Source organism: Semicossyphus pulcher, unplaced genomic scaffold (assembly GCF_022749685.1).
Source record: "Semicossyphus pulcher isolate SPU_LCO1_2020_fin unplaced genomic scaffold, fSemPul1.0.p SCAF_17, whole genome shotgun sequence".
Taxonomy (NCBI): domain Eukaryota; kingdom Metazoa; phylum Chordata; class Actinopteri; order Labriformes; family Labridae; genus Semicossyphus; species Semicossyphus pulcher.
Window position 1 is genome coordinate 14,962,075 of NW_027211681.1, and position 17,185 is coordinate 14,979,259.

The 17,185-nt window shown below is 39.3% G+C and overlaps 1 protein-coding gene across 2 annotated transcripts in view; it reads right to left on the minus strand.

Moving 5' to 3' along the window:
* Nucleotides 1–1,661: 1,661 nt before the first annotated feature.
* The window catches only part of rnf24 (ring finger protein 24), a 28,530-nt gene continuing 13,006 nt past the window's right edge, over nucleotides 1,662–17,185 (minus strand). For both annotated transcript variants that reach the window (XM_069665930.1, XM_069665929.1), the window contains 4 exons: nucleotides 13,750–13,792; nucleotides 12,980–13,021; nucleotides 8,268–8,347; nucleotides 1,662–5,846 (listed from right to left, as the gene is read on the minus strand). In XM_069665930.1, coding sequence (XP_069522031.1) covers nucleotides 5,705–5,846; nucleotides 8,268–8,347; nucleotides 12,980–13,021; nucleotides 13,750–13,792 — 307 coding nt within the window. In that variant the 3' untranslated portion in view covers nucleotides 1,662–5,704. The remainder of the gene's footprint in view (nucleotides 5,847–8,267; nucleotides 8,348–12,979; nucleotides 13,022–13,749; nucleotides 13,793–17,185) is intronic.

The window sequence follows — 17,185 nt, forward strand, 5'->3', positions numbered from 1 at the left end:
TGTCCTCTCAGTCCTGTCCTCTCATAGGCAGTAATTGTCCCTCACGAATGATCACACTATTCATAAACCTCATAAATGTTCAACAATATCACTTACTTACAATTCTCTTCTGTAACATTAATAGAGCACAATTAGCAACAAGCCTTTATTCACAACAGCAAGTGAAATGAGTCCGATCAGAAAGACTTACATCACTTCGGACTTACTGAAGTAGAAATTGTCATACAGTTCTCTTGATGATGCTACACATAAAATATTGCATAATGCAATAAGCAGATTTTTGCTACCCTGTCCACTACCTTGTTCCAAGGGTTTTGGTTGTGGTGTACTCCTGGGCCTTCCTACACTTCCTGACAGATAGAACCCTCTTATGTGCCTTTCCTCCACCCCACCTGTTGGTGATGGACAAACAGGCTGGCGTTTGCTAGATACTTTCCCGTCTGAGATTGTAGGGGGACATGTATATGGCCTGGCTGTAGGCACTCAAAAGGAATGGTAAACTGGCCAATGAACTCATCTCCAATGTAGTCGTCATCCAGCAGGACAAAGCGCAGTACGGCAAGTCCTGGCAAATTGATCTGGAATTCAAAGCTCTCATCAAAAATAGGGTTGTTACCATTCTGGGACACTGTCTTGGTCCTTCACTCAGCACTCCTGGGCAGACACTCCTGGCAGAGAGTCCCGAGCATTGGCACTGAAGTATATTTTATATTTTCACTTATATTTGAGTTGTTTTTTGAATTTATCTTGTTTGTACTGCTTGGAGCTTTTTGGCACTATAATTTCCTTCGGTATTAATAACAATCTATCTTATCTTATAACAAAAAAAAAACTAATCGAGTCACACAACAAGTAGCAACAGTCCACGGTCAACAGTAACTTGCATCACTGGAACGTCATGACGTAATTCTCAAAAACGATTATATTAAGCATTTTTATATACATATAGGCCAGGTCTTTGTTTCCATATGTATATAGTACAGTTTCTAATCCAAAAAATATTTTCATTATCTTAGGGGGGGACTTAAGACCCTGCCAGTTCACCTCTGTGACAGCAGAGTATTTTAGTACTGTATTAATAGTACTTATAGTTAAGTAAAAGATACGATGGTTCTGTTGAACTTGCTCGGCCTTGAGCTTGAGATATTGGGGTGCCAAGGGGCAGTAGATGAACCTCCTTGAATTTAAGGTTATAACATATCACCACTAGGTGTCTCTGTTGTTTGATTATTGTCTTTTTGTGAGTTAAATGTCACTTTCAGCCCATTATTGCATCTGCAGAGCTGGACTCTGTTCAGAAGTGTGATCCAATTTCAGACAACTTCTACACTGTATTCATAAGAGAGCATGATACATCGTATTATGGAGAGAACTGAAAAAAGTTTTTTCAAGGCAATGAAGCTCACTTGAGCCAATGCAATTTACCCACAAGGTGGCAGTATTTCACAATTTTTAAAGATGCATCTCTTCAATATCACAATTACCCAATTCTAAGTTTTAAATAGTTAAAGATTTTCATCAAACTTCTGAGCACATTTGTATTTATAAGTAAATCTGGACAACATATACTTTGTGTATCTTGTATGGGAAGAAAATAAAAAAGTTTTACAGCAAATGTTTTTTTATTTGTGACTGTGTATGCAAGAGAAAACACTCAAACCTTCCAAAACTTGGAAATTTTATTTACAGGTCAAGTCAGTCACATGCAACATTTTCTTAAAATGAATAAACATGAAATTAGCAAAAACAAGAAAAGAAAAAAAAGGCATATTATTTTCTCCAAAATAGCAATATACAAAAATAGAGCTTACAAATACTGTACAGCAATTGTCTCCAAAAATATTCTGCTGCAGAATTCTTAGTTTTACAAACAATGTCTGTGAGAGTCCACAAACATAATCAGTGTTAACAAAAAGGGGGTTTGTGGGTACGGGGCGGAGCACTGGTAAAAGTGTGAGGGTTTATTTGCACACAGACAGTAAGGTTATTTGTGAGTTGGAAGGGTTAGGCTACGGAGGAATAAATAACACACAATACAAAGGAAGTTCACTTCAGGGAGGCAGTGATAGAGACTGAAACTCCTAAATGGCCTGGTCGCTAAAACCAACCATGGGAATATAAGAAGACCACTCCTATACAGAGGATGTGTGTACCAAATGTTTGTATCTTAGTTTTTCTTATCTTTTTAATAAGACAGCAGAGCTTTGTCATATCCTGCCAGAGCACGGTCTGCCCAAAGTCACTTATTAATGGCTTTCTGTTGCAATCATTCAGACGCACTCTACTTTGAGCTAAAGCACATTTCTGACGTGAAGCGGCGTTCCCCGCCGTCACGTTTCACCTGATTGTGTCTTGTATATTTATACCACTCTAAAATCACAAGCAGCTCTGACGTCAATGGTGATTTCAGTGTCGGGGAGCCATTTATCAATTTATTCATGACCGCCTCAGTTTTCATTCTTTTTTTTTTGCCATAATCTGAAAAAGACTATCTCACCTATCTTCTCTGCGAAATACAAAACTTCTTTTTAACAGGCTTGGGACTTGATTTGTAAATGTTCACATCGGGTTGGCACTTTTGATTTCAGTGGGATTAGGACAACACACGAGGAAGAAAAGGGGGAAGTTAATGTGGAAAGGCTAAAAGTGTTTACAATCAAACACAACACTTAAGATGGCCAAATGGCAGGAAGTGTTAAGCTGCCATTTAGTTTACAGGTAGGAGCATTTCTTTGTGCACCTTTTGTATAAATACACCACTACTGACACTACTGTCTACATACGTTTATCAATGGTGATATCAGTGGCAACTGGACTATGCAAAATAGCATGCTTTCACTTTAAAACTCCTCATATTCCTCGCTTCCTGTCGTGAACCTTACATTCTGAGACAACGCTGTTAGCAGGAGCAAAGCTTTAAGACTCGTGTTATTGGTGCTGAGCTACAAAATATGTCTTTGTTCAGGGACAGTGGCAGAAATACTCGCCCATGTAGAGTATATATATGAAAGTTTTTGGGATATTGTTATGTAGGAGAATATTGGTTTACATACTGTAACATTTGCAGTGAGATACAAGTTAAACAGAACAGTCGCAGCCTCTTTGTAACAGAGGCCAAGAAGCAAAAAGGTACCAAATACTGTACATCACACAACATACTGCAGAAGGCCCTTATTTTGGCCCTTGTGTCGCTTTATTTCCTTCAAAATAAAGCCACAACTTCACTAACAGGCCAAGCAATTAAATATTTTTTTCTGATCATTACATCTTGTGGCACTTTTTGTTCAAAATGGCTAATGAGGACAAGATGTTTCTTTGAATTTTCGGGGATTTTAAATGTCGATAGTTTTCCATCAGTGGGGGCATTAATGTCAGAGCTACACACCACACATCTGACAGTTGACATTTTTCATACCTTTGGGGTTTGACGCTTAACAAACAGAGTCCACGGTAACAATGATCTCCTGCCGTAGAAGGTGGATGCATTGTCCCTTTGTAAATCCTTCACACCTATGCTCTAAACATGCTTGGTGGCAGAATAAAGAGTCTTATTGAGGATTTGGGATTGTTAAAAGGCACAATCAACATAAAGCTCTTTGTTCTATTTTTGAATATATACAATTATACTGTCAGTTGGATGGAAATTGATTTTTTTTAAGTAATTTGAATTCAAAATAAAAGCATGTTTAGTAACACTTATAAACATTAAATAAGGGGCTTTTACAGCACTAGATCAAACTGTAAAGTCAGATTTAAATGTTAAACTAGTGTACGTTCTTTGTTTCAGTCCTGATAGCATGTTCAATTTCTAGTAATTTCCTTTAAAGAGATTGTTTGATGCCATTTAACAATATTTATCACAGGTAAAGTGCATCTCCAATCAATCTCAGGCCCATCACTTACAGGTTTTTTTTTTTAAAAGCCAACCTTCAGCAAATTTACCCACAACACATCCACCAAATGCTGCTAACAAGAGAAGAGGACAAAAAAAACTGCACCACAAAAGGCGACAGGGATCAGAGTTACTGTATGTGTGGCACAAAACAAAAAGCACCCTGTACCGTACAGAGAGAGGGAGGCAGCCGAAAGCACCAGAATCCTGTGGCCAAAAAGCAGAACTACCCTGTATGTATGTGTGAGTGAATGAAAATGCTGCTTCATTACAACCTGCTGACCACTGACTCTCTGGCAGGGTTGGAGGTGGGGCCCCCCCTCGAGCCCCCTGCCTGTGTGGATATGCGAGTGTTTGTAACATGACCAAAAGATATGCTGATGATATGTTGAGGGCAGTAAATCTGAGGCAGGTGTCACTCGTTCACTCTGTGAAGCTGTACCAAGAAATGGTAATAAATTAAAAAATAAATACAACTAGGCTATTGGGGTGGAAGCAAAAATAACTGCAGCAAAGGTGAAGTAGGAAACTTTACACAAACCATCCTGGCGTTTTCCTACACTGAATATCTGTCATTTTCTATCAGGATATGTGAGGCAAGTTTAAGGTAAATACACAACAATGTTTTCTTGTTAAGTATTTCTGCCTTAATCTGAAGCAAGCCACGGTAACATTCACACAGCTCAGCTTCAATAAAGTCAAACTGATGCAGCAGCAGAGCAAAAATAAAACTGGAACATTTGTGTGATGTTTTATAGATCTTTGTTTTAATATTGCCTCATTACTTGTGTTTGTTCTGTATAACAGCTCTCTATATAAAGCACCAGTATTACACACTAATACTGTAAATAGTATCACAGTAGTTTTAGTTACTCTAGTTTTCTGTCAGGGAAGTTCTGAACTGCTTTTGTGATAAAGGAAGATCATGAGTAAAGTCTTGGAGAGTGTATACAGTCTGTGCTTGCCTAACAGCACTCCCATACACATGATGTTACCGGGTACATTTCTTTTGAAGAAAATAAATTTTGTTCATGTTTTCACTGAAACAGTCACATTGTGATGAAGGACAAACAGGGGAGGAGGGAACAAATTCTATAGGCTTAGTGTGAAAGAGTCTGGGTCTCAACACATTCAAACCTTTCACATTTAGTCAGACGCTAAGTCTCGAGGTTGCTTTGAGCTTCATTCTGTGTTTGTGTGCAATAACAACACAAAGCATTGTCCATGTGTACTGATATCTACCGACATATTGTCCCTTTGAGATTAGATTTTTTGTTTAAAAATCAAACTTTTAAAGCCATGTGGCTTTGTACTGTACACAGAAATAAAAATGAATGATAAAATATAAAACATGACCTTGCTACTACAAACACAAGCAATTAAGGTTTGACTTCTCCTAAAGTGCTTCTTAAAAAAATGATAGTTTAGTATTTTGTAGTTCTTGGCTTTCGTGTTTTTTTCCTGGTCTTTAGCTGGTGTCCCCAGAAAGTGCTTTGGTTGTGAAAAAGTTTCTGAAGGAAACTTCTTCTACGTCAACTCTTCTTCATTGTCCGCGGAAAAGGAAAAAACGAAAACAGCTGATTATCAGTCAGAACTGAGAACAGGGAATCCTTCTGTGAACCCATGCCAGGAGAGGAGAGGTGACGATGGCTGCAGATTCTCTGTTTTTGTGAGTATCTGCGCAGTAACTCCAGTTTCTCCACTCTGTCCACAGACTCACACAAAAGTGTACCTGTGCAGGTGAGAGTTTGAGCGATGGGATGTGTGGTTGTGTGTTTCTGTAGTGTACTGTACGACAGGGCTGCGAGTCCGCTACACCAGGTGCTCGATCCCGGGCAGAGGCTGCTGTATTGGCGCCGGGGGATCTGAGCTGCCGGCCTGCTGGGCGAGCTGCAGGACGGGCATGTTGCACAGCGGGCACACTTTCCTCACCTCCAACCACTTAATTAGGCACCTGGAAGATAAGAGTTAGCAGTGAGCGTGTGGTTATGACCGTGCAGACGGGGAGATGAGAGATGAGGATGAGAGACTGTAAACTTGGGTTAGCTTATACAAATTCACCATTCTATCTTCTATACAAGGACACAGACCACTTGTTAATGTGTCAGCATTTGGCGGGCTCGTGCATAAGAGCAGAGATGAGAGAATCATATTCTACCATAATATATAATATGACAGTGTTATCTGTAAGTTTAGGAGGAATTTGGCTGCTAATTATATACCGTAAAATTCGGTGTATAAGACGCATTTTCTCATCTAAAAAGTGGTCTGCGTCTTACATACAGTTGCAACCAATATATCAGTATAAAATGCAGAGAGCGGTATTTTATAGTGTTATGGTATTTTACCCAGACGATGGCGCTATAATCTAGCAAAAATTTCGTCACGGATATGAGCCATCAAGATCGCCTGTGCAGCCGCTACCCTCACAACCATCAGCGTTAACATAGGCTGCTAGCTACCTCACCGTTTGCATAACACAGTGAAAACAGATGGTAGGCTAGACTTTGAATGTGTTTTAAATGAAATACATTTAAATAGTGTAGAAATTACTTTTATACATGTTTTTATTAATAAATACATTTTGGGCGGTTTCCCCTGGGATACCCCCAAAAACAGACTGCATCTTATATTACGGTGTAACTTGAACTCTGGATTTTACGGTACATGTTGTATTGTAAATAACAAGAAATTGCAAATATACGTTTGCAATGATGCAGAAACAGGGCAGCTGTTTCATAATGTGTCTACCAGAGACAAATAGATGTTTTATATTAAAATGACCAACTCTGTAAATGTCTCTGTCACACAATTCTTTAAAAGTTGAAGAGAAGTCTCTGTGTAAAATAAAGAAAAACATTTATCATTATTATTGTGTCAGATTCTGAAAAACAATTCAATTATATTGATTTTGATAGAGACCAAAAAATCATTATGTACAGCTGAGAATCTTCGATCGCCCTAGTAATCCATAGCAACAGCTAAGAATCCAAGCTGACCGCAACCTCTGCTTTCTGCGAAGAAGCAAAATACAAACTTTGACAGCCACTTTTTAATTCTACATGTGTGTGTCACAGTCAAAGATTACAGTTTGTGTGTATAAGCCAGTAATATAAAGTAGTCCAGCTCTCTCCCTCCTTGCCCACAGGCTGACAGATTCATGGGGTCAGAAGGAGGCACGCTAAATCTGCTCGTTTCACATGTGTGCACAAGTTTGACAATCACTTTCTAAAACCAAACTAATTAAGTGCAAATGTCAAACAATACGTGACATAACACATCAACATTAATGTGAGATTGCTCTGCTCTCCAGCTGGGGCGTCACAGAGACAGAGTCTGTGTGTGTGTTAAGTTACATCAACTTCTGTGGTCTGGTACTAAATATTACTTTAATGTGTCTGTCAATTAACTGCTAACTATTCTGAGAGAAAATCAACAACTATCCTGACAATCATTTGGTTTCAGTTGTTTCAAGCCTAAATGCTAAACATTGCTTGGTTACAGCTTAACATATGAGGGGATCTGCCACTTTTATGTCTTTGTTAATTCAGTGTATTGGGTTTTGTACTGGTGTTGATGAAAAGCAAGTCACCCCCTTGGCTTCAGAGATATTTTAATGAGTAATTTTCACTATTATCTGAGATTTCCAGATAAAATCCCAATCACATGATAAATCAGTAATGAAAATATTTGTTTACTACAGCAAGTAAGGAAGTGTTTAGCTGTAATGTAGCTGTAAAATCAAAATTATTTAATGAAATGTCACTTCTGGTTGCCGGTAGGGACTTCAGAAATGCTTTAAAATGTTTGTACATCAACTTTGGCAGTTTATTGTGTTGTGCTGTCTGTGTTTGTCTGTGTAAGAGGATAGCATGCTCTCCACTGCTGGATGTTTTTAGTAACGGTCTGCTTGGAATGTCTGTTTTCACTCTGAAACAGCACGGCTTAACGTGCACACACACACTAAAAAGAGTGTTTATACAGTGGATTCAGTGAGTGGTGACCACTCTTGCAGCAATTGGAGGGAAAACTAGGCCAAGGGAGGTGTCGTGCTGATATAAACAACTCTGTTGTAATGGTCAGGGCACAGAGAGGGAGGAGGGTTAAGGGGGAAAGTTGGCTCAAGCAATCCATCATGTCCTGTGTCGTTCCTCACTGCATACACACTTAAGCTTTAGCTTAATGCACTAAAATAACAATTAGGAACTTTCTATCGCTGTAAGCATACTTCATCCGTGCAATGACGTGACAATAACATTTTTCTTTCTTTCTTGGATGAATGGAAATGTACTACTTTATAACCCAAATCTGTACTGATCGATGTGTCCTTGACCCACATGCGTGTCCATAAATGTCAGCTGAACCTTATACTTACTTCCTATGAAAGGCATGTTTGCACGGACAAATCCCCAGCTCGTCTTTCTGTTTGAACTCCTCCAAGCACACCGCACATATCTGAAAGGGAGAGGGGGAGTTAGAGGTGTGTTTTTCCAAACAAGGCGAAGCAGAGATTTTGGATTTGTTGGTTGTTCTCTTTCAGTCTCAATCTAAGCTCTTTGTTTGGGGATTGGAAACAAACTATCTAAACAACCAAGGTCAAGAACTCCAGGAAAAAGACAACTGTGGCCAACATCTGCAAAACATTTGACACAACAACAGAGCAGTAACTGACCCACTATGTTCTGTTGTGCAACTCTGACTTAACCCACTCTGGAGACTTCAGTCCAGTCTGTGTGCAGAGGCTTCATTCAGCCACAATGTTCTACTTACAAGAAGTAAAAATTGCTGCGATGGACATAAGGATTTCTTTTCTTTTGTGTGCAAAATACGAGGCATTAAAAAAGTTGAAAGACAGCTACAGAACAACAGTAGACAGGACATTGGTGCGAATTAAAACTTAGACCCAAATAGGTTTCTTTTATGGATTAACAGCAGTGATAACAGTTGTATTATATAACCGGCCAGTGTCCTTTTCAGGGTCACTGATGAAACCCTGACGGACAGGTTGGAGGTGTTTGGCTTCTTGTATGTTTGTTTTACACACACACGTTCAGCAGGCATGACTCCTTCAGGTCATGATCTCCCAGCTAGCATTAGCCAACTGTGTTGCATGGTTATTCATGGTAAATCTACAGTGAGATATAAAGGGAGATCTTTATCAACTGCTAGATTCTCAAATTCTGTATCTGCATATTTAGCCGACTGGCAAACACTAGAAGAATGTTAATTCTACAGCAATACCAAACAAACCCTTTCATTCAGCTTACTGAGTCAGTTTGTATTTAGGAAACAACTGACAACTTGTTTATCACTGAGCTACTTCAAATAGATCATAAAGATGCTAATGATATGCATGGATACAATGCCAAAGATGATATAATGGCATGTACAATGTCTTCAGTGCATCAACGCTATTATCCAGGGTGAAAATATTCTATTCCAGATAAATGTGTGAGAATCTGTTTGAGCTAGGGATGCACCATATTGGATTTTTTGCTGATATCCGATATGCCGATATTTTCCGACCCTTTTTGCCGATTTGCTAATTTCGATACCGATACATTAGGCACATGTTTTTTTCCACCTAATTGCAGAAAACATCAAGTCTCCCCTGTAGTGGAATTGATATCATGCCTGCTCTTATTGTAGCAGCCAAAAACTGCCAAACCGCAGACATCTTACACCCTTTTTCACACGTGACGGAAGAGGCGTTGTACAAAATGTCACATGTCTGATCACTCATGTCTCTGAGCGCACCTGAATGCAGCGTCCCCCCACCCACCCCGAAACATGGCAGTGAGGGAGACATGCCTGGACATGAATATGCAAGATAGTTTTGCACTGATGTGTATGTTACACTCTGCTAGCGTCAGCTTTGGCCTCATGTGTATTTTCGGCTTAAGTCCGGTAAAATGATGAGAATGTGAACTAACTCACTAAGAGTTGGGAAAGTTGTTTAACTTCTATTCATTGGCTCGAGTTTCTGAGACATTTTAGTCTTTATTTGTATGTTGATAACTTTGCGCAGGCAGTGCGCGCACATACTTTTGCCGAGTTAATGTCGTAGCATTATGTCAAGCTCTTTTTAGGGAAACATTGAGCACTTAGGCTTAATTAAAGCGTTGTTTAATTGGCGGAAATCTCGAAGAATGATGATAACAGTGAGCTTGCAGCAGTAGTCTTTTAAACACTGCGGGTGAAATAAAACACTGCAAGTAATCAACCAATCAGAAATGATCAACTCCTTTGCATTTTATTGCAGTGGAAAGTACACAGGCCTGACTATGGACCAATCCGCCTTCTGCTTTATCATGTGTTCCCCTGGCCGTGTATACTTATAGGAATGCTCTAACTAATTTTGTCCATCCTTCACTACTGACTCCTTTTGGTGGAGACGGATGCACGGTACGGGGGGAGGGTCATTGCTGAAAACAACCAGACCAACAGTTGCAGTGACGACGACAACATCGCAGAGGGAACTTGACAGTTCACATTGAAACAAAAAATGGCCAACTGCAAATGTGAACCAACTCTACACAACATATCCATGACAAAACTTCATCCAACCAGTGGATCAGACTTTCATGAAAAAGACTTAATTTGGCGGTGTTACTTTGGCGGTCTAATCCTGCAGCTATTAGTCCTTTTGCCACACAGATCCTCTTTCTCCGCTCTGCTTTATGGGCACTGGATGGACAAGGAGGGATGAAAAGAACAGCATGGGAGCTCTTAGCTTCTCTCCTGATGATTTTTGGACACAGAACAATCGTGTGTTAAGATGTCTGCTTTGCTCTCTTTATTTGTGAATAGATCAGTGCTTTTGTTCTTTTCAGCGCCTTGTTTATGGTGTCACGCTCACAGTTGGGATCTGGAACCCTCCGCCAACTTTTGACAGAACCTCTTTCTCCCCATTAAGTGAATAAACGCTGTAACCTTTGGTTACAATTTTCATAAACAAATGGACTGCTGGAAAGTAACATAACCTGATGACAGATTTGAAGAAAAACACATTAACTAATGCCTGTCAGTGATTATATGTTTAATTGTTTATAGTTCTGCTAGACACAAATCAATATGTTTTTGCCTGGGACAGTAGAGCTATTAAACAAAAGTTCAACAAATATGAGTCCAAAAATAATGAATACTTAGCCAAGCAGCTGAGGGAGTTTGAAACAAAAAGAGGGCAGGAGTCAACGAATAATCACCAGAAAATAATTTTACCCAGAATAAGCATTAGCTAACTTGAGTGGGTATTCAGCATGCAGAACAAATAATCCTGTCCTCCGAATCCCCAGTGATGAGGACATGTTGCCCTAATCGTACCATTGGCACCACTTCAACCATTTCCATCCACGTTCATAGTACTTTCAGTATTTTTAATTACAATTCATAAACATATTTACCAAGTGCTTTAAGATCTGCACTCTCTTTTTTTTTTCCCATGTCAACATTTGTACCTCATGAACATTTATGAAACTTAGGCTCATACAGGCAACCCAGACAATGCTGTACGCACAAAATCACATTACTTTTGTAGTGTTGGCACATAGACAATCAAAAAAGCTATGGACCAAAACCCCTTATAAGTGACAGAAACATACCAGCATACTGGTTAGGTTAAATTGTGTACTAGATATCTGTTTGAAAACCAAGCTTTAGAATCCTCAGAAAAGGTGCTCCCATTCTACAGTAGAAAAGTCTGCTAATGAATCATGTAAAAAGAAACAAAGCTTAAAGTTGAGAAAACTAGGCTGCAAGTACAATTACTGCAACCTTTTCACACTTGCTGATTTGAAACAAATTCCACAGCTTGTCTTGCACATGTGAAGCTCTCCTTCATGCTCTTCTCACTGCAGACCTTAGTCCAAGTTACTCATCACAATATGATCTGCTGCCTCAGAAAAACAACACATATTTGTGTTTAAGTGCAATTATACAAAAATAATCACACATTGTATGACATGAATTCTTGACATTAATGTCTTCTTTCACACATTATGCTACACTTAAAAGAAGATATGGATCAGAGTGTAATACAAAAAGGAGAAGTGGTTGGGTTACACTGAAGAAAAACTTTAACATGACTTGACCAGTAAACTGATCCCATACGAGCGCTCCTACTGCAGATATTCCATTAAAATGCTGATTGAATCCACACAGCTGAGCCTATACTCGTGTCTCCAGGGTGATCCTTTGGCGTGGGAGCCTTTCAAACTGGGTCATCCACCCAGGCTGCTGTGTGCGTGAATATTATTGTCCTTAAACAAATACAGCTTGGTTATTCGGCCGCAGTCTCACATGACACCTTCTGATGCTTTCTTTCAGCTTCTAATAACATAAACAACAAAGAGGGGGCCTCGTGGCACAGCAGGAAATTCCAACACTGATTACAAGAAAGTGTCGAGCCTCGTGTCAAAGCACACATGAAGATGCTATTGTTAAGGTTTAATTTGCACTGCAGTGTTAAAGGGATTGTGTTCCTGGCTGGGGACTGCCAGGTTTTCCAGGGCGAAGCTGTTGCAGCTGCTTTACACACTGACTTCTGCTTGTATTTTTCCAACCAGGCTGAGCTGACATTCAGCATTACATAATAATGGTAAGGAGAACACTCATGACTCAACCATACCATGCTAGTTAAAAATAGAACGATTCTAATTGCTATGTAGCTTATGCCTCGCTGTTGCAATAAGAGGAAAACCCCTGAAATCCCCAAAACAGAAGTAGGGACAAATTGATAAACAAACAGAGGTGTGGGCCACAACAAAGTTTCCAGCCATTCCATGTGTTGATATTGTGTTGACATAAGCCTTTTAAAGCAACATTTCATGGAGAGTGCTTTGGGGGTTTCCCAAAACTGCACAACCAAGAAGATTGGAGGTACAAAAAGGATGACCTGGGTAATTTGAGGACATTGTTGCAGAGGCAGTAAAGTAGCACATAACTGTTAGTCCAAATGATCTGACATAACAGAACAGTGTGTACTCGTCGAGCTACATTAGAGAATGTTCTCCCAAAAAGAGAGTTTGTTAAAGAGACTAATGTTTGGGATTTGGGACAAGATCTGAAATAAAGAAGATGGGTGCTTACCTCATGCAAATTTAGCTCTTTGACTTTTTCCTTCTGAATGACCTGAGAGGCATAAGACAAGAAACGATTAGTCACTGGTTGACACATACAAATGTAACACTTAGCAATAAGATGTAATATAATACTGTTTGTGGTTTAAAATAAGTGCATGTGCACAAACGCGTGTGTGTGCTATATATATATACACGAGCTTGGTAGTCTTACATAACTGGACTCATAGTTTCAGTTGCAGGTAATAAGATACTTCAACAGGCTAATTAAGGGTCACCATCACGTCTACAGTGATAGTGTGTGTGCTTGTTTGTGTATGTGATTTTGTTTAACTTGACATGTTGTACCCAGAATAGGCACAGGCAGGTATTACATAATTGAAGGACATGGGAGTCTTGTTTGTCCTCCATCGCTTCCTCTTACTAGCTTTGCAGGCTGTACTCTGCTGTCATGCTCAGCCACAGCTGACTGTGAACCTGATTTTTCCAGATGAGAGACTTTCTTCCATTTGAATTCTGAATTTTCAGGGAGTAGACTGCTAAAATCTGTGAATATTATATTATTATTATTATTATATTCTTACCATAGAATTACAGCTAGCACAGGAGTCAAAAACGAATACCTGCACAAGCTGAACTGACGTTTAAGGACCAGAGGGGTCTTCCTAATTTTCCTAAACCTACTACGAGACTTCATTTGTGCAAAACAGTAAGTCAAGTGGGATTTCCAATTTCTGCACTGCAATGTGTGTGTGTGCGTGCGTCACTAGAGTCACTTACTTGTTTGTATGCATATAGCTCTTTGTGCGCCTGGTGCCGTAACCTGGGGAGACGTAAAGACAAAACACCTTTTTGATTAGTTACTGACCTTCTTCAACCGTCTACCTCAGATAGAGACACAATATTCATACATCCTGGGAAAAAGAAAAAGTAGAAATATGGGAGTACTTTCCATATTAAATACTTGCCTTCTGATACCAGTCTACTTTAGTATCATGGAGGTACTAAATGTGTGTTAGAATTAATAATCTATTCTCAATCCATGATAGGATTAACCAATTAGATAAAGGATCAAAATACTAAAATAACATCTTACTGACCTCTGTCAAATATTTGTTTTGCTCAGTCTGCATAGCAGGCAAAGTGACATATTAACAAATATTCTTAAAAAGGCCTGAGGCCTCAGTTTCTTGTCAAAACAAACACTAGTAAAACCAAGTAAAATATCAACTCACAGTATCACATGAAACACACTGGATCACACATTTAAAGCATTACTGCAGGTTATTGAGACCTCTATAATGGCTTCCAAAGGTCAATATAAAAAGAGAGTACCCAGAGTTGCACACAATGGTTTTAAGGTTTATATGAAACTCTTGGTGTAACTCTTAATACACATCGCTCTTTTGAATGAGCAAAAACGAAACAACTCAGTGAACAGAGAAAGAACAGACAGAGCACTGGATAAGAGGAGAATCTAGGCATTGACAATTAGAATACAAAATGTAGAAAACATTGAAGAAAACAAGAGCAGTAGAGATAGGAAAAATATTCATAGGTTTGTAAGATTTACCTCCATTACTAGTAACCTTAACCTCTCGCAGCAGAGTGAGAGGGATCTGTAAAACAAGCAGCACAGTCTAGGAGAGAAACTGACATTTTGAAAGAGGTCAGCAGTAAAAGGTGCAAAGACTCCCAAGGGTAGGGGACAATCGATCATAGGTGGTGAAGGGGGTCTTTGGTGTCTGGGTTGGGTTCCTCAATGACCCTTAAGAACAGTGTCAAAATGGGCAAGGAGAATTCATTGTATTCACATCGTGGCAATTTCCCTCTCAGGGTGGGAAGCTCAAATTATAATGGTATAACGTCGTACTGCTGTGGTTCAGGTTCTAAGTCGTATTAACATAGAGAATCATACAAATCATTGTAATTTCACCGCTTCTCAATTGATCAGCAACCAAAAGACAATGGACAGTGTAAATCTTAAGTTAAAACAACATATTTTATTATCTATTAACTGGGTAAGAGCTACTGTTAGACAACAGTTAATGTTAGCATTCGGACACTTTCTGGCTAACATTACCGTTAGCTAGGAATCAGTCAGATCACTTGGGAATGATTTGTACAACAAAATTGGAAAGGTGTAAATTCCTGATGGTTAATTGCTAGCTAACGCTAATGTTATTCAGCTAGTGGTTAAATGCTTATATTAGTTGTTGTTTGATGCTGGCTAAAGAGCTATTAAATGTTTCTTTTTAAAAGTTAGGTTTGTTTCTCTCTTTCCAATCATACGCAAAAAATAATTAAAAATTTTATTTTAGCATTCGGCTACTTCCAAGCTAATGGTTCTATTAGCTAGGAGGCTGCATGCTTACATTAGCTGTTGCCTAACCGTAGCTAGCGGGTTTAAAATATGTTGTTTCCCTTGAAATAGGGCTGATGTCAATCTGGAAAGTCACTATCATCTGTATTTTCAGTTGCTGAATTATTGGGAAGTAGTGAATAATGCCCTTCATTTACACACTTTACAACCTGGAATACAGAAGTACAACATTATAATGGCTGCCATTTTTATATGGTCAATAATGGCCTGAAAAGTGAAAAAACTAATGTCCAAATGACCTTCTGATATGTCAGAAATCTGTGTAGTCAGGAATGTCTGAATGGTTTGGTCTGCCTTGTGGTATGTCACTTCAATAAATGTAACAATCTGCTTAGTAGAAAGATCTGGGTTTCTTTACACGTCACATTCATAAACATATAAGCCTAGCTCATGAATTCATTATTTGAGGCCTCGTGTCACTTCAGTAACACCCTATAGTGAAGAAATACTTTTCAATCCTTGCAAAGTGTGCTGAATATTTCACGTGTGTGTGTGGACTGAAGACCCACTGACAGAGATGGTTGAGTATTTCTGTGAGTGTCTGCCTTGTGTCAAAGTGTGTGCGAATGTTTGTCTCTGTTGGAATAATGACCTGTCACATGTCAGCACGAGCGTAAATGCCTCGGTGCCTTCATTCAGCTGTCAGTGCAAACATGACATACACAGAAACCAAAGGATTCCCCCTTTGTGAGTTTAACTGAGAAATCAATTTAAAATGTATTTAGAATTTCAGCAATGGGGCTTTTAACTGTATTCAATGCATGATGGTGTGTTGAAGTCCTTTGGGAGACTGCATCTTTAGACGCCTTTTATGGAGCAAAATCGCTCTTTTTGCAGTTGGTGACTACGACTGGCAACCTTAACTTTCCGTAATTAATCATGGTACTGCATCAAAGTGTCTCTTTACAGTTAGATGAGGAATAGGTGGAACAATGTAGTAGTTAACCTACTTACCATTTGCCCTGCAAGATAGGATATGACAGGGTGGCGAGGGGCGAATTTGGTTGGAAACTGCTGCTTCTCACTGTCTTAGATAAAAAATGGTGGACATTATTTTTGTTCACTTGGTTGCTGCCAGATGAAAACCCCAGCAGGAGCAGCAGCCGGGACAATTTAATTACACCAGTGGGGTTAAAAAGGCAAGAGGGGCTAGAGAGGGGCCAGAGAATGACTAGTAACCACTTCCACCTATCCTCTATGGGAAATAATTACTGGATTATACTTAAAATGGGAACTTTAACAAAAGAACATTTATGGTTATAAATAAACGGACTTAGTCATCCAAAAGTTAATTTAGATTGAGTAGGAACATGTGGAGAACATTAAAGAGGGGGTATTATGCTGTTTCACATTTTAAGACATATATATATATATAATGTTACAATGTTGGATGTCCAGACTAAACGTGGGTGAAGTTTCAAATCTGTAGGTAAAAGTATGTTGGAGTAATCCCCAGGCTTCTCAGCTCAGTCTGCAGGCTGCTGTGAACGCCAGGTTTCACAGTTTATCTACATGCTGCACACCCCAGCAGACTTCGGAGAGCTGGCCAATCAGAAGAAAGTAGGCTTGTGGGGGCGGGGTTTCTTAAAGTGATCGAGCTGACTGAGTCGTTTCAGGACAGAGGCTGTATGAGGGCCTGCACAGAGCACCAGTGTGAGAAAAATAAGGGTTTTTTTTCTACTGTAAATTATGCTAAGCTACTCCACAGGTATCACAGAGTGAAATATAAAGGTTTAAGTTGGCATAATACCCCGCCTTTAAGGAGATTAAGGGGCTCATAGGAGGGGAAAAAAAGAAACTTTATCTACTTTGTTTGACGCAAAGTGCCATGAT